The following is a 22,254-nucleotide window of genomic DNA, read 5'->3' on the forward strand; positions in this document are numbered from 1 at the left end:
AAACCTTCACAGACGCATGCCGTGCACACACACACACACACACACACACACACACAGGACCTACTCCACAAACAAACAGAAACACATACAGTCATAAACAGATCAATCTGATTCATCCTGGTGAGAAACGAAGCCAACTGCAGTTCCTCTAAAGGCCGAGGCTCCTAAAACAAGTCGAACTCATATTAGAATTCCCAATTTAGAGCAGAAACAGACGGCTCAGTGCAGAGAGGACTTTCTACATGTCAAAGATGAAGGTTAATTATTCACACTGCATATCATTGTGGCTTGGAGTGACAATTGGGCTCATTAAGTAGCGATGCGTAACTTTATTTTTAAAGTTTCATTCCTTCTCATTTTGCCTCTTCAGGCTCCCTGCAGTTAGTTATTGTATGTTTAATTGTTTACTGACTGACACCTCTGCTGAGCGGTGGGACCCGGAACGTGCCAAATATGATGCTTCACATGTTTGATTTGTGGTCTGGTCTAATCAAGTCAGATGAAGGTTCTGAAGCCAAAGCAGATTTCTCAGATTTCGATCAACTGCTTGAATTGTTTGTCTCCTGCTGTACGTGTCATTCCTAAACTGTAATCCGATTACCAGGATGAACTACTCCACCTGAGGCATCGTGTTCATTTGGGGTTTTATTTTGATTTCTTGAATTCTGCTGTAGGGATGAAAGATTAACTCTATCTAGTAGTTGAGGGTGTTTGAATACTTCATATAATAATGACCAGATATGCTCACCAGTGTCATTCTGCTACTTTACCATTTCAGTATCAGAGGGCTTTCTCTGCGCCCCCCCCCCAGAGGAACTCAGCTAAAATGAAATAAAATAACTACATTGCCTGTTAAATGTTGAAATATGACCGAAACAATGTTTAATGTGTGATTTGATGATGCTAATTTATAAACTTGTTGTGCAATAAGCTGTCAGACATTTTATCTGTAAAATGTTTTTTTTATTTATATAATATTGTATACATTTTGTACATAAAAAAAAAACCCACTCCTATTTTACAAGCAAAAGATTCACTTTGTACTGTTGTTATACAAATAAACGCGCAACTGATGAACGTCATTTTTGCCTGATTTCCTTTGCGGTGATCCTAAACTCCAGTGTTCTGCAACCAAATGTGCAAAATTAAATGTGCATTATTAATCTGGATTTTAGTTAAATGAGGCATCATTTCAATCATTTAAAACACAGGAGATCAATTTGGAATGCTGAAAGGTAGGAATCATCGCTAACAATCTGGCAAGAGCTGGTGTCTGAGTTGAGTATATGTAGAGTCAGCGCTGATGAGAGATCAGCTGCAGGTGAGCATCAGAGCACAGGTGACCGGAATGAGCTGATTACAGGACGAGGATCTGGAAGACAGGAGGAGGTAGTGCATGGAAAAGCACAAGTGTGACCGGTGGACTTCTGCGTTGTGTAATTTCGTGCAGCGTGTGATGCAGGAAGGAGCCACGGCATACAGCGGGAACTTTTGGAGGCACTTTCATTTTAATCTGGTTGACATATAAAATAAAAGAACATCGATATGCGTTGCTAGCATACAGTCCAGCCCAAACTAAAGGGGGAGAAGACATGCAACAGTTAGCATCTCCCCACACTTACTTCACACATACAAGGTATTGGGGATGACTGACCTCTTCCGCGATCAGATACGAAAAGGGAAGAGGCAGCGGGAGAACTCTGTATTTATAACAGACGCAAAGACACACGAAGAAGAAATAAAACCATAGAAGAAGTAGCTGGAGGACCTGAAGTCTGCACGCATATGACACACCAGGTATGACAGAAACATGACACACGGACAATTTTGTGTACTTATATTAACACTTATTAATGAACCGATTACACAAGCCCGCCTCAAGCTGTGACAGAACCCCCCCGCCCTCTAGGAATGGTCCTCGGCGTTCCCCCAGGCCGGTCAGGGTGGTCCCGATGGAAGTCCCTCACGAGGAACGGGTCCAGGATGTCCCTTGCCGGGACCCAAGACCGTTCTTCCGGACCATAACCGTCCCAGTCGACAAGATACTGAAACCCCATCCCTCGATGTCGGGATTTAAGGAGGCGCCGGACAGTGTAGGTAGGTGCCCCATCGACCAGCCGGGGAGGTGGAGGCGGGCTGAAGTGGGCTTTTGCTGACCGGCTTGATCCTGGAGACATGGAAGGTCAGGAATCCTCATGGAGTGAGGAAGGCGTAGACGGACGTCAGTGGGACTGATGAACTTGAAAATGGGGAATGGGAAAAAAAGGAAATGGGGAACGGACTAACGAACCTGGGTGCGAGCTTCCTGGATTCCACATGGAGGGCAAGGTCCTTGGTGGAGAGCCAGACCCATTGTCCAGGGGTTGTCCTTCAGCTGATTCATGGAACCAGCCGGGCTGAAGGTGTCCTGCTCTCCCTAACACCTCTTCAGCAGTGGACCAATGGACCACTGACCACTTGCCTTTCACTCCTGTGTTTTTGAACCAATCTTTCTCAGCTCTCTCCAATACTCTTTGCAGATATTTGTTCTTTACCTCTCCTGGACACTCAACACCAGACACCTGGTGAAGAAGGCCCAGCAACGGCTCTTCTTCCTCAGGAAGCTGAAGCGGGCTGGACTCTCCTCTGTGCTGCTTGCAAACTTCTACCGGGCCACGATAGAGAGCATCCTGTGTCTCAGTGCGACCGTGTGGTACGGCAGCTGCACGGCGCAGGACAGGAAGGACCTATCCCGGGTGGTGAGGACAGCTCAGGGGATTGTGGGGTCAGTCTGCCTGATTTGGACTCTGTTTACACCACCAGAGTCCAGAGGAGGGCCAGACGCATCGCCACAGACGATTGCACTATTGTTTGCTGATTCTCATCCTCTCTATGTGTATATATATCGTTGCTTTTACACTTCACACATATATTTCTTAATGAGTAGTGAGAAAACACCCAGCAGGTTCTATGAGTGGAAATGGATACAACTACTACCTTCCCCTCCATGATGTAATTTCCTTCTGTTCTATCAAGGAATAAATTCCCTTTGGCGCCACAGAAAGCCGCTTTGAGCCGGTTGTGGTCTGATGAGTTTATTCTGGCAAAGGACAAAAGGCTAAAGCAGGAAATACAAATGTAACGAGATGGCTGCCTAGAAATAACCATGAATGACAAGCCAGCGTCTCCCAACAACTTCTCTCAGGATTTATTGGGTGAACTAAACCATGACTGCGTTTAATTTCTTCAGCTTGACTGCACTAAACGTTCTTTTGTCCTTTATCCTTCACTACCAAGTACTAACAGCTGGATTCTTTCAATATTCACAGCAGGACACGGATTCAGTTACAAAAAAACAACGCCGTAAATGGTAATAAGTCGGGGCTTAAACAATGAGCTGGTGGAACTAATGTCCAGTGGGTCGGTGTCGGCGGCACACCAGCCTGCTGATGCCATCTTCTGGACGGGCTTGTTAGGACAAGTCATGATTTAGACAGAAAGCGCTTCCCTCCTTTATTCGTGCACAAAGGAATCATGTGGGAGGCTGTGCCATGTGTTTCAGAGAGCCGTAAAAGGGCTCCTATGGAAGCGTGAGGGTGTGTCTCCGAGTCGGTGTTCACCTGCAGTGATCCCGGAGGTCACGACACGGGATCGTGCTGATTTCCCTTTCTCTTCTTTTCTTCTCCTCTTCCTGCTCACTCGAGGGCAGAGACATTTTCAGCTCAGATATTTATCGGCCAATATTTGGTGCAGTTTGAAAAAACGTTCCTCCCTCTTTTCTTAACCCTTTGCTCAGTTTCCCGCCTTGTCCTCCAGTCGTCACCGGCTCCCTCTTCAGCAGGCAATCACTGAGCTTTGTGGGATTAATGGCTCCTATTTTTGAAAGCTCATGTAGTTTATATTAAAGCATGCATTTCAGCGATTACCGGTACATGTATTTGCACACAAATGTAATATATATATATATATATATATTTAAGAACACACTTCCAGTGAGGGTTTAAACTCAGAATCAGAATAATTGAATAATCCCATATACCGGTAATGTGACTGAACCCTTCCTTTATTAATTCATCACATGAAAAGTGGCTGTTTTACAGCTCCCTGTTCCTTTCTGAGGCTCTTCCAAATAATGCATTGCTGGTCAGCTGTTGCTCTAAGACAGAAGCAATAGATAACACTGTAGTTATTAACTGCAGAATGTTAAAAACACTACTATTAAGCTTTACATTCTATACCTGGAATCTTCAAAATAGTGTTGTGACGATAAAGTCTATGCCTTGTTCTTTAAACAAATAATAAATACATAGTGATCTTCCTTTCTGATCAGTCAGTTATGGTTTCCTGATCTTAATAGTCTCCACCCGGTAGATTATAGTTTAATACCACAAAGAACACGTTATAGATCGACTGTCAGTGAAGTTTATCCTTAAATATAACCAATAAATACAGGCCAGGATGGTAAATGCACCGTCATCACTACATTTTGGCTGTTTTTTTCTCTCCAGAAAGTCAATTATAATGAACATATATATATTTACAGTTCAATAATCGTGTGTGATAGATGCTAAACTGTGCAGTATTCAAATGTGTTCTCGTCCTCAAAACTCAGGTTGCTTTCTGTTCAAAAACAAAGTTTATACTGAAAAACATTTGCATTCTCCAAGTAATAAGTAAGATTGATGACGCTTCGTTCCACCGATCACAGCTTTTCCACTCAGGCTAATCTCAAACCTTGTGGGAGCAGCAACTATTCCTGCGTCTACTGATCTGGAACTCCTTTGTCTTACAGAAGGAAGTGCACGAGGGCAAGAAGCCTGTGAGAGCGATGGATGTAAAATAAAGGACAAGCCCATTCTAACTGTTAATGTTAGCTTGACTCCATAGATGTAATTGTATATCAGAGAGGGGGATCCTTACATCCAGAAATCAAAGCATGCAAAAAAAAAAAGAAAAAAAGGGAAGACATCTTCAGAAAATGCAACGGTTTGTAATTTCAGTAAAGCCAACACCTTTCAAAGTATCCTCAGTGATATTAAAGCTGCTTGTCTGTGTCCTCATCCGGGCATTTTAACACAATGCATGAAACTAAAAGCCTCAACACTCAAATCCTGTTCATACACATTTTCACCCTCAACCAAAACACACTGCTCAGGAATAATCTACAACACCAGCACACATGTGATGATTGCAACGTACCAGTGTTCTGTAAGTGAAGAAAAAGTGCAGTGCCTGTAAGCAAAAAAAAAAAAAGTGGGGGAAGGGGGTTGTGTCCATAAACTGCAACAGATGTGTGCAACAGACGTGTACAAATAAAGCCAGACCTGTAGACTTTAATTCACAGGACACCAGAGGTGTCTTCCAGACTGACTTTTTATAGAGACTGAGCATTTGCTTAGCTCGCTTTCACACCAGAGCTGTTTGGTCCGCTTTAAACGGACTAGAGTTCGCTTCCTCGGATGGTCCGCTTCGTTTGGGCACGTGTGAAAGCTTATCCGAAACTCTGGTGCGGACCAAACAAGCGATCTCTGGTCCGCCTGAAGACGTGGGTCTCCGTTCGCTTGCAAGTGAACCCTGGTTCGGCTCATATGCGGTGTGAAAGCTCACCAGACCAGACACGGGAACAAATATACAAGCCATGTGCATTTGAAACAAACAGAAAAACACCAGGGAGGTATTTATCCTCCTTCTCTGTCCAATCGATGAGCGCCGCTTTCAAACACGTGATGCTGCTCAGAAAGTTTGGTGCGCTTTCTAAATCGGTGTGAAAGCAGAACCGAAACAATGTTGCGACTTTCAGGTCCCCGATCAAACCGAGTCCGCTTGGACAGGTGTGAAAAGGACCTTCGTCCACGCACTGTCTGTGTGGGTTTCCTGCTATGTGACCATAAGCAGATAATCTGAGACACCAATGGTCGACACCTACAAGCAAATATTTACTATCGCCTTACAGAAAAAGTTAAAGGACAAACTATAGAGCAGATGCGTAATAAAGGACACATATTCAAAGGAAAACAAAATTGTCAAGGATTGTTTCGGGGGGGGGGGGGGGGGGGGGTGATGTGATTCAGAAGGACTGAAGCGGCTCTAATGGCTGCTCTTTACCAGCTACACTCCCGAGTCCAGCTGTGGCTGCTGTAACAGACACAGCTGTTTTTTCTCCAGAGGGTTTCCTCTAAGCTCATCTCCAGTCACGGCGAGGACCCCGTTGTCCACCTCGGCACCCTGCTGTTCAAGCTGAATGTGTAATAGGGCTGCAGAATGGAGGAGGGAGGGAATCTGGTGATGGGTGGAAGAATGGGGCCAAACCTGGGACGGGGGGGGGACTCTGGGTGCAAGGGGTGGTATCAAATTACTTGTTTTAGTTTTTCAGAGCATGTTAGTTGTCCAATTTACTTTTCTCAACTCGCTGTTGCTGCTACTTTGCGTTTTAACAAGGCTCTGAGCGTAACTTCGCCAATAGTCCCAGATGTGCGATTTATAATGAGAACCCCCCAACAATAGGACAAAGAACCCGAGGTCCTTTCAAGCCTCTCGACCCTCTGGTCCCTCACTGGTGCGGTGCCCGTTGATTTATGGCCTTGCTCACTTGGGGACTTTGAAATGGATTAGTCATTAGCATAACAGTGGATTGTTTGTTTGGAGAAAGATACTCTCCTCTGTGGTTTCCCTCACGAAGCCTATTAAGGAGCCTGTTTATAGGCAGCTATCACCTTCCATTGTGCAGAGGATTACTGATTCCATCCAGATGGGATCGCAAATCAAACACACCCATGTGAGCAAAGGATGGTACGAGCACCGATCACCTCAAATAATTCTCCAAAGCAAAAAAAAAAAAAAAAAGATTCTGCAGTGGTGGATTAAATGAATTGGATTTACTTATTGAAGCTGATCGGAATTTAAAGAATTCAGCACTTCTCTTAAATAATACAACGCAAGATCCAATTCTCCTTCTTCCCTCCATCTGCCTCACTTCTCTCAAATGGGTGGGGGCTTAGAGGAAGGGTTAAAGTAACTGGGAGTTGGGCTGGGCCTCAGTGGGAGGGGGTATAAAACCTGACAGAACACAAGCAGTGCTTTATCCACCCCGTCCCGCCCGGGTAAGAGGAAACCCCAACGTGCTCCGGCTCAAGCAGCTTTTCTTTCTTTCCTTTTCTTCCATCCCCATCCGACGGGAATGGCAACATCTGCTGTGCAGAGAACTAACCAGAGTTCTAAAAATCTGGCTTTCGCTTTGCTCCTCATCATATCACTGTTAAATGGTGAGTATTACAGACCGTAAGAGAGAGAGGGTGAAGTTTTTAAGGTGGGCAGCTGCACGGAGAAAGGGAGGGAGGCTGTGCCAGGAGGGGTGGAGGAGTGTTTGTTTGAATGGTCTTTGAGTTGAATGCAGCTTTTAACCCTACAACCTTTTACTTTTCTGGAATGCTATCACATCTCGTTACTACAAACAAATATATAACATGAGATTCCACGTTGGATAATGATTATTTTCTGCAATATGCTGACAGAAAAAGATTGAAGTTCACTTTGCAAAAAAAAAAAAGGGAATAATTTAAAAGAATGGTTTTAGGCTGATAAAGATGTCCTAAACACTGAAGTTCAAGACTCCATTCTGCATTTATGAATTTTGCAGGATCCAATTTCTGCATCTCCTCACATATCTGTGTTTAAAGTTTCATTCAACATTTTGCGAGCCGTCCTCTGGACTGTCTTCCGTTTTTCTTTGTTTGCCGTTTCATGGACTCAATTCCCACCATCTTAGGATCTTGGAGAAATGTGCGGATATAATTTTTTTACTTTGCAATATGAGGCAAGTTGAAGTGTGTGAGAGAAGGTTTTAGAGTTATGTGCACTTCAAATGCATCTGTGCTGATTTACTGTAGTAGTGAGTATAGTGAGAAGGACCAGTCCTGTTAAAGTATGTGTAAACATAACATGCCGCTCACATAGCTGACCTGAAAAACAAGTATTTATCTGACACCTTCAATTTATCCCCTAAATGTCTCCATGCCTTGAGATAACTTTATGTTGTGATCTGGCGCTATATAAATAAAACTGAATTGAATTGAATTGAATATGATCTTATTATTAATAATAATAATAATGCGTTGTTCTTGTATAGCGCTTTTCTGGACACAAAGATGCTTTTTATTCTTCATATACAATCAGAATGTAGTAAATTCAAGTTCAGGATGTTTGCTTCTAATCAAATTAAATGTTGCTGAATGACGTTCTGTTTCCTCCCACCTCCAAAAACATGGAATTTGGATGAATTGGTGACTCTAAATTTTCCGTAGTGCATGAGTGTGCGTGTGAACCCGCCATGTGCTGGGGTGTACGCTGGCGCTCGGCCATAGCGAGCTGGGAGGGGCTCCAGCAACTCCCGTGAGCCGCAAAGCACAAAACGAATGAAAGTCCTGTTCAAAAGGATTTCTTAATCTTTTTTAATTTGAAGAATATTACTCTATTTGGGGTTTATCGGTACATAAATAGTCTGAGTGTTTGACCTGTAAACAGATCAAAGCGCTCAAAAGAAATGAACTACAACTACACGATCACACACTCCCCTCAGTTGTGGCAAGAAGAACAAATCACGCACAACTAAATGTAAACTGATTAGTGAGCGTACGTTAGCTCGCCACCGTACGGCTACATCGGACGTGCATGCCTTTGTCTGAGTGGACGCGTCTCTCATACGTGGTGAAAACTGTACACTTACAGACGTCCTGCTTTACAGGTGTGTTGTGTTGGGTGCTTCTTCCATTGTGAACTCTGATTCTCGCTCAGGTCCTCCGTAGCTAACGAAGCGGACTGTCCACCGGTCCAACTCGTCCCGCTTTCCTGTCTTTTTGCCCTGTTCTCACTCGCCACCAAGCGTTTAGGCTCCTTGTGAGGTGTTGTGAGATGTGTCTTGCACATGTGTTAGAATAGGCAGCTCAGTGCATGTTTGTGCACATGGCTTAGGTGTGCGCCCCCCGTGAGTGTGATGTGTGTGTGTCAGTGGGCTGTGACCGGGGCAGGTAGCGAGTGAAAAGCGATATTAACCCTTTATTGCCTAACGTATCATATTTGATATTTGATATTTGATGGCCTTTCAGGATTTTGAGACGTCCACTTGAGAAGTTTTATTCCTTCCCCCCCCCCCCCCCCCCGAAAAAGCAGATAGATACAAGCAGTCATGGAAAGCAAACCACTTAAATGTCACGATATTTCAAGCATGTGGTTCTGGAGTCAGATTAAAATCTCTCCTGCGATGTCTTGGCAACACTGAAGTGTACAGCAGCGCAGAAATGAGCCCCCATGGAAAGGCAATAAATGCATAACTTTACTGTGATGACATCAGAGCAGATACAGATGTTAGCGGTTACCGAGGCAACTGGAAGGATCGTCGTAGTAGCAGATGCTGAGCATGAAATGTGTAGAAACAATGGGTGGAAATCTCCTGGGAATGAAAGTTTGGATTTACTGTGTTGTCGAAGGCATGACAGGAATGTCTCACTATTGAAAGAAAGATCTATAAACAGTACTTAGAAAATGTTTGATGCTCTTTAAATTCCATCTACACTGTGAAGTGGTTTTGGGACGCTCTCTACTTATGCAACCTCACTGCAAACCTCAGAGCATCTAATTATGGAAATCCTTGTTTGTGTATTCAAAAATCAAAATGGCGACGCAAGTAATATTCTGAAGTAGCTGCATAAATTCAGGGACGGTTTTTAGCTCGGCTCATCCACTAATCTCCCGGTCACCATCAGCAGATCTTCCTGTTGACATGTCAAAGTGTCCTTTATCAAGTTGTTCTTGACGGACAGGCCGAGACCGCCCACATCTGTGTGAAAGAAGTGCTTTTACTTTGTTTCCTCGACTCTGCTTCACCGATTTACTGGCCTGTTGAGGTTGTTTTTAGAATATTGCCGCTTGATATATGTACAAGTCGATTTTTGAAAGACGTTTCAGTCTTGGTGGACAAAATCAGCACCAAGCCTCGGCTGTATCGACACTCAGATGTCACTCAGATCCTCCAACAGTCTTCTTGCACACGCGCAAACCTAACTGCCTCACTCAAGCTAATGCACAAGGCTCGTTAAACTGCAGCGGGCAATTGTGAGTGTGTGCTTGTGGGAGCAGGGCGATATAATGTTCCCAATTGAAAGCAGATGCCGTGTTTCCTGATTATGGTCCCAAGAAACAAGCGTGCATTTGAGACGGAGCTGCAGCAGCCTCAGGGCGGGGTTGGGTGAGTTCTGCAGCAGTGTCCGGTAAAATGAGTGCTGTGTCAATGGGCCTGATTGAAACCATGAGATCTGCTTGCTTTGCTGCCAAGAGAGACGAATGAGCCAGGATCTGCTGCTAATCACTGCGGCGGTGGAGGGAGGGGGGGAGGTCAAGACAGTGGGGTCAGCGGTCTGTTGTTTCAAAGAGGGTAGAGTTGCAACCCAAGTCCAACCCTAAGCGTTCTGAGCTCCAGTGTCACATTCTTTAGCATGCTATAAATTCCCAAAATTCAGATCCCTTAAAGAACAGCAGAATAATAAATCAAGAAAACACGAAGACAATTCTCTAGAGGCATGGTTAAAAAAAGAAAATAGAAAACCACAAATCCTTGTTTGTAGTTTCAATGTAAACCTTTATTGTCCCCTGGAGCTTCATTTCAATCAAAGAAAACCCAGATATGTTTTTCTGCATTCTCTTATTGGGTAATTTTGATAAATAAATGATCAGTTTGCCAGAATCATGAGATATACAACCCCACAAAAACGTATTATAAATTGAGTAATTCATTAATTTGTCTCCATTATGTAACTCGCCTTGAAAAATCCGTGTTTCGGTAAACGCTGGAGGCGCACGGTAGAAGATCGGAGTACTTTAGCATCACATTTTTTGTCTATTTGATGCCGGGTTGATATCAGAAAACCTCTGATGTGGTTCCAGGAAATTTGAGGCATGACCAGAAGCAACAGAATAACACTTACTGTCTCTTCTGGCCGTGCCTCTAATTTCATCATTGCTCAGAAATGCTGAAATATGTTGTGTTAAACCCATCTCACGGGTTACCATGGTAGCGTGCATGTAGACGTGCTCGCTATGAACGTACTTTTTCTTCTGGGTTTAGAGCGTTTCTGGCAGAGCTGTTTGAGACAGAAACTAGAAAACGACAATCAGAGATTGCAGACCCTCGCCTCCAAAAGACTATTGGATCTTGTGAGACAGTAAACAGGTCTTCCGGATCAGAGGGGCCAAACCTGCTCTAGCTTGCTGCTCCGGAACGTACTACAAGACACCTTCTGGACTCTTTTTCCCATCATGCCATTCGTGTCCCTCCCTCTTAAAGTGACACTTTACAGCACAGGCACAATTCCAGATGTAAAAAAAATAATTCTAGAATCTGGATCCAGATCCAGATCAACGCCATTCTCGGGGAGGACCGAGCCACGGACAGAACCTTGCTTGTGTAAAAATTTCAAGTCGATTGGGTTACTAGTTTTTGAATTATGCGCTCGGACAGACAAACAAACAGACAAACAGACAAATGGACCCAATTGCAATACCCTCGCCTCCCCTTCGGCGAGGGTAATGAGGGACGCTGTCCTGCAGCATCTGTTTGAGACAGAAATGAGGGACGCTGTCCTGCAGCATCTGTTTGTTATTTGGACCAAAGGCTGTCACAGATATTTCATTTAAGTGTTCTGGAAAAATTGAAACGACAAGATGTCTGAAGCCACAGGAGACAAAGCATAGCTGTCACGATGTGGTTCTTGGCATGTGACTTTACATTGCACAATGGTGCAGAAAGTGGATTGGCTGAAGCTAGAGTCTTGCCTCGATATATTCCTGAGAATAGCTGTGCGTGACTAGCAGAGCGTGAGCAATTGGAAGGGAGAAGGGTGTGGAGCAACAAGCTTGTCTTCTTCTAAATCCTGCCACATTCCTCCACTGGGAGTCCCAAGAGATGGGGTGGGGGGGGGGGGGGGGGACATTTCCAGACCACAGCCATCACTCAGAGCAACATCGTGGGAAAATCTCCAAGAGCAATGAAGTCAGACCCCGAGCACATGTAGTCAGGGCTGATTAGGGATGGGCTATTTCAATCAGAGCAAGACATGGTGATCAATATCAATATCTGGCAATACACAGAAAGAAGGAAACGGGAAGTCTGAGTATTTATACGGGGCTCTGGATTTGTAAACATATGTCCATATGTGTGGTTGCTGCATCATAAGTTTTTGAATAAAAGTTAAGGATTGGCTTAAAGTTAACAACTGCTGCTGAGACCGTGCTGTTTGTGCAGATGCTGCAGTAAGAGGCAGTTCAAATGCAGAAGGTTTAACACACTTGGACTCTGGTGTGTAAGGAGTAATAAGTGATGAATGCTCAGAGAACTGGACACAACAGCAAGTTATTATGTTTGAAGCTACATGTGCTGTTTAATAGAACTGTAGCAGGAACCTTTGAGGTGTCGTGACGACGTCAGCACAAGACCTGCGACAACATGGGCTGTAAATCCCGCTGTACTGTTTCAAAAAACAGTTTTGATGTTTCTCTTTAGTTGATTTTCACTTATTCACCATGATATCATCCCAGACCCAAACTATCAGTCACAGTGTCAGTACCCTCCTAGAAATCCTACAGCATAATATTCAATTCATTTTTAATTCAAAAAACGTACGTGCCAGATCATAACAGAAAGTTATCTCAAGGCACTTTACAGGGAAAGACAGAACCCAACTTGTCCCACAACAGCAAGCACTTTGCCTAAGACTTATAGTGGGCGGCCATCTGTCTTGACTGGTTGGGTTGAGAAAGAGAGACGGAGGGAAAAGGACCGAGACACAGTGACAGAGAGAGAGAGACAAAGACAATGACAGGTAGTAGGAGAGTCAGAAACACAGAGAGGGCGAGAGTAATAGAGAGACAGAGAGAAGAGAAGGAGACAAGAACATAATGTATTTACACTGCATCCAGTGATTCACAATCACAACATATAAGCTGCTGAGCAAACCACTGGCTAAAGAGCTGCTGTATAAAACAATAAATGCTAATGCCAGCATTAAAGGACATCCGGTTCACAGGTTCAGGTTCTGCTGCGTCACGGACAGAAAGACCTGCAGACCCAAAGCCAGACCCAGAGACACAAAGAGGGACAAATGGAGGGAGAGAGAGAGCACAAGACTACGGGGAAGAGAGAGAAGAATTAGTGACATGTATTTATAAAATGTGGATACCGAGATGGGCCGCGTCCTCTCCAGTAGAGTAATCAGACGGACCACCCAGAGCGGGTGAGGGTTGGCGGCTGAAGGCTCATCGGTCTGCATGCCAGACTTACCGTAACAAGGTTGGGAAGCCCTTGACCTGTCTGTGCTTCACACTCACACTGATGGAATAACAGCGACGTTGGGATAGCAGGGTGAGGCAGCAACGGTAGCAACATTCTGTCTCCATTAGTGAGACGTGAGTCCTGACTCGAGAGCTTAACTCGCTATTCATGTAAGGATTGACTTGAGTAAGGAAAGGCGAAAAGTCATGGCATGTCACTGAGTCTGATGAATTAGTAGACCAAGAGCAGACTATTTGCTCCAGTTAGTACCATTTAAATACCGTATGACAGACAGACGTAGCAGACAGTTGCTAATGCCAAGCGAACCAGAAGAGATTACTATCCCACCTGCCAGCACAGCGCATACAGCAGTTACTCTTTGTTTGTGACACCTGTCTGTCAGAATGATCTATCGAAGGAACGCCGCTGTGCGAATGTAAAGAATGGACAACATGTGTGAAAAGCTAACGTAGCAACTGGAGGCAGAAACACGAGGAGCCAACCGAGCATTAAAACAGGAGCATTATCTCCATCTAATCTGATTCTCTGCACTTGAACGGCAACAATTGGGAAACGATCCGACACGTGAGGATAATATAGAGCGTTGTAGAGGTAGGAAACATGTTTTAAATGCAGATTGGCTGAGCTGCACATCAACAAAACAAATGTTGATTCCCCGTTTGCTTTGAGTGACAACAATGAATCTGTCTTTATCATTGGCTGCTGGGTCAGTAAACTACTAGTATAGAATATTATTAATTTGACTAGTCACTAAGTATTTATCACAGATGGTATTCAGTCAGTAATTAATTAGGTAGGTCTACCTTGTTTTGTTGGTTTCACAGCAGGGATACACAAAAACGATTGCATGGATTTCCATGAAACGTGGTGGAAGGAGGAGAACGAACACTATTAACATTAATACACATTTTCAACGTCCCATCATGCCTCAGCTGAACCACACATATTGGTTTCCACAGAAGATGACCTCATGCTGTGGATCAGGAGCATGGCTTTATTTTTTATTTCATTATAATGACAACCTGGCCAAGAGGCTGCATAAGCGGCACATTCAGTTCCTGCTGCTGAAGATGCCGACTCAGCTCGGTGGATGCTAGTGAACGGGACGTCAGCGCTTCAAAAAGCCAATGTCTTGTTCTAAAAGTTGAATTGCTCAGGCTGAGCAGAGGAATTATCATAGTACCAGTACATTCAGTTACTCAGTGCTGAGACTCATCAAAATAAGGCTGCTGAAATGCATTCACACACACAAACTCCACATAGTTATCCATATAAACTCCAAAGTCCGATGGGTTCTTCATTGATACACGTCCAACTCTATAAGAAAACCTATCAAGTAGTTTTTGTGTAAATCCTGCTAAGACAAAAACAAACAAACCAGAATCAGAATCAGTTTATTGTCAAAGAGGGTTCACAGGCTAGGAATATTTCTCTGTGAATTCGTGCTACATGTAACAGTAATGACTAAGTTACAAAAAACATACAAGTACAGAACACATCACAAAAAACAGCAGCAGCAGGAGTGGATACACAGATACACACACAGTAAACTAGCGTAATCACGCAGTGCAAATGGAACAGCGAAAGTTACCGTTTATAAAGTGTTCATTAGTCCGGGACAGAATTATTAAGTGTTCTGGAGTCTTACAGCCGAGGGGAAGAAGCCGTTCTTGTGGCGGGAGGTTCTGGTCCGGATGGACCGTAGCCTCCTGCCTGAGGGGAGAGGGTCAAAGAGTGTCCAGGGTGAGAAGGGTCGGCTGTGATCCGACCTGCACGCCTCCGAGTCCCGGAGACATACAGGTCCTGGAGAGATGGCAGCTTGCAGCCTATCGATCACCTTCTCCGCAGCACGTACAATGCGCTGCAGTCTGTGTCTGTCCCTGGTGGTGGCGCCAGCGTACCAAACTGTACTAACACTGGGCTGGGACTGTTTGGATCATAAATGTGGCATTTCACTGTAAAATGAGGGATCTTCAAAGGTGGAATGACAGTTTATTCTGACTTTACCTCAGGGGTTGTGGCAGAGGAAGAGGAAACCGTCACAGTGAGCGTGCCACCTGCAGAAGCAGAGGCCTACGTACGAGGAGACATGATTCCAGGGACAACCGCTGCCCATGGTGAGAGACACTAACTCAGGGGTGGGCAAACTTTTTGACGTGCGGGCCACATTGGGTTTGAAATTTTGACAGAGGGGCCGGGCCAGGAGCTTTTGGATGAGTGTTTGGCCCAGATATACTAAAGCGCTGCGTGTAATGTGCAGCAAACCTCATAGCACAGTAAACACACACAGATAAATGTACAACCCGATTTACTAACAGTGTGTCCGAAGAACTGCGTCTTTCAAATGTGCAAAATAGCCCTAATCCAGGTAGTACGTTTGTCTCAATGAATATGCAAGATGCAGCATTTACACATATTTTGGCACAACAGTGTGAGGAGAAATGTAAATAGATTAAAATAGCAATGACACTGTGATCTGTCAAACCTGGTGATTGCATCTGTTTTTAATAAATTTCACATGAACGTGTAAAGTTAAATAAATCAACATTTATTGAAAAAAGATGATCACTTAAAACATTCAAAACATATCAAAACACGAAATACTAAATCTCAATCATTTCTGCTGCACTCATTGTTGTTCCACTGCTGTGCATAAATGCGCACTTCATTAAAAGAACGGGATTTATTGATCATGACGCTGAACGTCTGCTCACACACGTAGGTCGAGCCAAACAGCAGCATATTCTGTGCCGTCCTCCGGACGTTTGGAAACGTTGCTTCGTTAAGTGAGACATAAAAGTAATTCAGGTTAAGAGACTTGGACTTATCCTTTGAGGCGGAGTCGGACTGAAGATCGATCAGTTCCAACTGCAGCTCCTGCGGGTCGGTTTCAGGGTCTTGTGACGGGACGGGACACCAGCTGAAGTGATGCGTCAATTTTTTTTAAATCAGAGAAGCGACGGCAGAACTCTGTGCAAGAACTCCCGTTCTTGCATTGATTGCTTGCTAGCGTAGTTTGCATGCTTTGTGGCAAAGTGACGGCTGATATTATATTCTTTAAAACCCGCAACGGCTTCTTGGCATATCAGACATGCAGCCGTAGATCGGATTTCGGTGAAAAGAAATCTTGTTGTCCGCTCTTTATTAAACACTCGGCCCTCACCGTCTACTTTGCTCTTCTTTGGTCCGCTCATTTCTACAGACGGGTCAGAGAGCAATGGGGAAAAAGAAACGAATGCAAAGAATAATTCGCTACACGCCAACGGTTGTCAGTGCGCCATCTGCTGGTGAAACACGGGTATTGCAGGGACAAAATGAAAGTTATGATTTTGAATTTTTTGGTAATTGGACAAGTTTGGCGGGCCGTATTGAAAAGCATAACGGGCCGTATACGGCCCGCGGGCCGTGGTTTGCCCATGTCTGCACTAACTGGTGTAGAACAGTACTGCCATTCATTTAGAAAAATACTTTATTGTAGAAGCTCATTTATCAGCAAGAACAAAGGACTCATTGATGAACACTGATTCTTGTGCCAATAAAAATAAATATTGGAGCGACAAAGCGAATTTGACCTTTTCGTGACGCCCCCCCCCCAATGCAGATAAAAGTGGACTCTGACAATATTTGACCAAAATAGACAAAAACGCATCAAGCACAACGCCAAAGCTGAGAGATATCCCCGGTACTTTCTCTGTCCTGTTGTCGGATATTTCACTGAAGGCTTTTTTCCACTCAGTTTTTTATGTTTTTTTTGCCAAAGAACAGAGGAAACTAGAAAAGCACTCAGAGAGAGCAGACCTCCGCCAAGCAGCTCATTCCCCTCTGTATTGGCAATAGAATAATTACTAAGCATAATGACAATTATATAATTGTCATTATTATATATTGCCAATACACTTCCTAACTGGATTTACACTTTCCACATGGTGATCTGGATCATCGTAAAAAAAAATCTTGGTATCTTTATACACCAAGCATGAAAAGTAAAAGTGAATCAGAGTTGATGTATTTTTAACTGCTTTTTGAATCTGTAAATGGGGTTTTCAATTTTAAAATAAATGTTTTTATTTTCATGATTTCAAGAATAATTTCATATGAAAAATCTGTGGGAAAACATACTTGATAAATTTTCCACATTTATAAAGATTCAAAATACCCTTGTATTTAGAACATAGAGCATTTATAACATGCTGATCAAAGTGCCAGTAGGAAGGGAAGTGATTTACGGAAATGTCAATTATGTTTTGGATGAAAATGAAATAAAAATAACAAACAGTATGTAAACATCTTTCATCACATTATTCCAGACTAAATCAACGGCTCTCTCTGAGGTCCTGGTTTGCATGGATTGCTGGTGTATAAGAACCTGACATTTACCTTGCATCAGCACAGGCAAAATAGCTAAAAACAATATTAACCATTTAAATGAAATGACTTTTCCAGAGCCAGATGATCAACAAGTCTTGGTCTTCCCTTCTGTGGGCCCACTTGAACCAACAGCAGCAACAGAAAGAGAGGAGGCAGGAGGCCAGAAGGACGGCGCTGCACCTACTGATGCACCGAAAGGCACTGATGAGACCCCAGCACCGATGCCAGCCAGAGGAGACGGGCCAAATAACAAACCACCAGTAACATCAATAGATCATTTTAATAGAACAGATCATCCACCATGTTGTGTATAATGTTAAATGTATAACTAATTCTGTTCACACGGGAAAGTTATTGAACTGGTTCTGAACTCTCTCTGCAGCCGGTGCTGCTGGATGACGTCGTCTGTGTTGGCAAAGAGGCGGTCCAGAACAAGAACGCGGTCAAACTGAAACTCAAGGCTGCCTCCAATTGTGTAAGTGCAGGAAACACTTCCTTACAGCTGCTTGTGCATCATTTCATGTGTGGTGTAGAGCAGCGGTCCCCAACCTTTTTCCTGCCACGGCCCGGTGGTTGGGGACCGCTGGTGTAGAGGAAAGATCTACGCAGTATGGATTTCATCTTATTTATTTATGCTGCATCTCGCTCATGCATCAGCTATGAACTGATTCAACTGGATGGACAGCATGTAATCGCAGCTGTATACGAGTCACGATAGTGGAGTCCATATTGTAATGTACTGAGCACTGATGCAACAGTGTGGGTGTGTCTGGTTGCTGAGATAGACTCTTCCCAGGACCACAGCTTTGAGGTCAGCAGGAATCAGGCAGGAATGTGGAGGCCTGAACCCAAGAGATGACGAGCTTCTCTGGCTCTCTGTGAGCCTGAGCAGTAAATCTGTTATTCAGCATTCATGTTGTGCATGGACAGCTGCAAGCATAATAATGTATGTACTGTGCAACAGATGGGCGAGCGCGTTCTCAGCGACTGCAACAAATCACGAATTAGCATAAACTTTGGTCAGAATGTTTTCCCAAATCCATTCTTTTTCCGGAGAACTTCCTTACATTGGTTCTAGTCAACCTAATACAGTGGAACCTCGGTTCTCGAACGACTGGGTTTTCGAACAAAACACAAAAAAAGGAGTTTAAAAGGCCTCAGAAGTCGGAATGAAGGAGATGAAATCCCGGACTTAATGGTGAAAGAGAAGAGAGAACTATCAAAGAGTCAGACTTGCCCACAAAAGTGAATTAATCAACTTCAGTAGATAGTCATGCTTCCAATCCATTTCTTGAACACTAAAATCTCTTTCGAGTCATGGGATGACAATTTAGTCGTAACCGACCAAGTCACAAGAATCCTATAATAATAATGATAATATTGCAGCTTTCTTTTGGCCTTTATGTAACTATAGAGGAAACATGCCATGAGAAATAAATTGTACTTAAGTATAGTGAGATCATTTTGATTCTGAGATTTTCTATTTCTTCTGTCTACTTATGTAATGCCATATTGTTGAAAGGAGAAGGAGGAAAGGAGGAGTGAAGCTCTGAGGAGGGTCAGGGAGGTTTGACTGCTGGCCTTTTTTAAGGAGTAGATTAGTTCTGTAATGGAATTCGCTATTCTGAATTGAGTTGCAGCATGATGAGATGATGGAGTTAGGTTTAGGGCTTTCGTGTTTTCTCCATCCAACTGAGAATTGTATTCCATTGTGGTTCCTGTAAGAAGCCATCTCTCTCCACTCCTGAGCTGGGATCCAATGGCTTCTAAGTGAGAGCACATTTCTGAGGTTTGGATCACGTTACACCGAGGACAGGCTGTGGACAGGTTTGTGATAGTGCTTGCTGATTTCCAGACAAAGATAGAAGCGAGACAGATGGCGGTGATGTCAAAATGATGTACTAAATGCTATACAATTAGCCCAAAGACATCCATCCATCCATTTCCAGCCGCTTATCCCCGGCCGGGTCGCGGGGGCAGCAGCCTAAGCAGGTTACTCTTTATGTACAAGACGATAAAAATGTAATTAGTCACATGTTGACATGAATACAATTCAATAAAATCATATTTGTTTTGCAGGAAGACTCCAAAGCAAAGATTGGAAGTGTTCTGCAGCAACTCTGCGATAAAGACTGTAAACTAGAAATCTTCCAGGAGGACGACACAGATGAAATTATTGTGTCCGGAAAGTATGTCGAAGGTAAGCAACATTCTAACGAACGAAAGTATGGACATAGCACATTGTAAAGACATTTGGAGGATATATTCCACATTGATTTATAATAATTGTAATCCCACATGAACATTACCTCCTTTCTTTCAGACTGTTAAAGTTGGTGTTTACTCAGTCCATCAAATTTTGCTTGAATCTTTCAAATTAAAAAATGATAATTAGCCTCTGAGGGATTTACAATCTATATAGACTACAGAGTAACACCCTTAGACCTGCGTTCCCCAAACTACTGCTACAAAAAAAAACTTTTAGTCAACCAACAAAGATTAGTGATCGTGGTAAACACAACATTTTGAGTGAAATTAAAAGTAAAATAACGAATTGGAAAGTAAAGGTGAATGATTTGGAACACTCTCAAACAATAAGCAGGTTTCTAAATCGGGTTTTTTTTCCACTGGAGGGTGTCTTCCTCTCCTCAATGAATATAAGTGTAATATTAGAGCAACAACACAACTAGAAAATCTTTGTCATTTGCAGCTGATGTTTCCGGGATGACTAGGAAGTTCAACAATGACATCATCAAAGATAAGGTACCATTTCTACGCGTCTTCTCTGTACATTTGTACTGTATAGCTAAATACATACACACACACACACACACACTATAGGGGTTTCTATGGCCATGAAGTTACAAACCAAGCTTGATCTCAAGGTCACATGCGCAACCAGCGTCACACCATCCATCATGAAAGTCGACTGTGTGTCTGTAACATCCGTCAGTCTGTTTGCATTCAACAAACAGTTCCCTTCCCTCTTTGCTACAAGCACGAACAGAACGACAGTATGACCTTTCCTTCAGGAAGCCTCTCTGGTATCTTCTTGTTCTGACCTTGCCTTGACGCCTGAGGAAAAAACGACCAGTTCTGTAGCATGTAAACAAAGAATTTGGGTGGGGTTCTTTTTGTTGTTTGGCAATAACAGACACCACACACTGGATAATGAAAAACAGACACATCTGATGCACTATATATCACGTCGTCGTGTTTTTCATACCCGGTTTGTACAGAGTATGTCCCGCTTGCTCAGTACAGACAGATGTTTTGTTTGCTTCAGACTGACGTGGAGAAAGCTGCTCCTCGCTGGGGGAGGAACTCTAAATTGGTGCTGGTTGCCTTGCTGCTGACAGGCCTGCTGCTGGCTGCACTTCTGGTAGCCGGTTATTACCTCAAGACACACCGCAAGAACTCCAAGGGAGTCAGACTGGTGAGTGGATTTACTGTTGCTGCCTAAAGAATCAAAAACCTGGTTATGTGTCTAAGTCCCCCCCCCCCCCCTCGTCACTACCCTCATCTAGTGTTAACTATTTCTAAATGCACTTGTGAAGTTACTGACCTAAATGAAATGTTCTTACATAACAGTCTTCAGTTATTATGACACCTTAGAGAATAGATAGCGGTCCAGCAATCCTCAAAAAACTAATGAGGCGTGATGAAAAGGCCGTATTCCACAAATGTGCAGTGTTCTGTAGCTTCTTGTGATACGATTGGCATGGAGATGAACTGGAGGCACGTAGACGCCCAGAACAAACCTTTATAAACACCCTCGAGATAACAACACGCAGACAGAACATCTAATGGCAATGAAATGAACATTTAACATGGGTATCTCATGCAACATGTTGGCAGTGGCACACCATGGCATGCATTGTAGTACTGCTTCTCGTTAGCTGCAAATTGCTGCTCTTGATTGTGGATCTCAGGTTTTAACCCTTTATTGCAAAACGTATCATATTTGATAGGCATCATCCTTTCAGGATTTTGAGACTTCCACTGATAGATACAAGCCAACACATGCTTGTTTCCGTGAAAACATTCCGGATTTTGCAAATTACCTTGGCGGAGGTACTGTAATTAGATTAATTAATACACCTTTACTGGTGCAGACACCAAAGTTCATAAAGCTCACCACACCCATTGGCATTGTCTGTGTGCTTCTCTTAGGCTGAATCCTTCCAGGCAGATGATGAGAACCAGGCCAACACCCTGGTGTCCGTAGCCCCCCTGCCCCAGGACCCCCTTGAGAAACCCGTTGCCAACGGCGACTCTCCACCAGAAAATGGGAACAACCCCACCCCCACCACCAACGGACACTCTGGCACCCAAGTCCCGGTGGCTGACACAGAAATGTGAATTGTGACACACGTACCACCCCAGTGGGTAGCGTGTCCTCCCCCTCTCCCACGGGGACACACTACCCACAATCCTCTCTGCCGCCTCCAAGACTGTCAACACACTGAGACAAATTCAACAAGAATCCACTAAATACATGTACCCCCCCCCCCCCTCTCGTTGACCTGCTCCTCTTGGGAGGACAATCACAACAGAAATGAAGCTCA

The 22,254-nt window shown here is 43.8% G+C and overlaps 1 protein-coding gene across 1 annotated transcript; it reads left to right on the forward strand.

Annotated features, from left to right (window-relative positions):
• The first annotated feature begins 1,952 nt into the window (after window positions 1-1,952).
• si:ch211-286o17.1 (hematopoietic progenitor cell antigen CD34) lies at window positions 1,953-22,048 on the forward strand. Its single transcript, XM_068742017.1, has 6 exons — window positions 1,953-2,093; window positions 18,069-18,161; window positions 19,766-19,886; window positions 20,397-20,449; window positions 20,973-21,122; window positions 21,860-22,048. Exons 1-6 carry the CDS (start codon window positions 1,953-1,955, stop codon window positions 22,046-22,048), a joined length of 747 nt encoding a protein of 248 aa, XP_068598118.1.
• Window positions 22,049-22,254: the final 206 nt, after the last annotated feature.

Source organism: Brachionichthys hirsutus, chromosome 8 (genome assembly GCF_040956055.1).
Source record: "Brachionichthys hirsutus isolate HB-005 chromosome 8, CSIRO-AGI_Bhir_v1, whole genome shotgun sequence".
NCBI lineage: Eukaryota > Metazoa > Chordata > Actinopteri > Lophiiformes > Brachionichthyidae > Brachionichthys > Brachionichthys hirsutus.

What these genes read in the sequence shown, in the direction of transcription:
- si:ch211-286o17.1 (XM_068742017.1), top strand. Translation starts at nt 1,953, where the DNA reads ATGGAAGTCCCTCACGAGGAACGGGTCCAGGATGTCCCTTGCCGGGAC. An exon ending in TTAAGGAGGCGCCGGACAGT is followed by an intron (nt 2,094 to 18,068) that starts GTAGGTAGGTGC and finishes CTCTCTCTGCAG; the next exon opens with CCGGTGCTGCTGGATGACGT. An exon ending in ACTCCAAGGGAGTCAGACTG is followed by an intron (nt 21,123 to 21,859) that starts GTGAGTGGATTT and finishes TGCTTCTCTTAG; the next exon opens with GCTGAATCCTTCCAGGCAGA.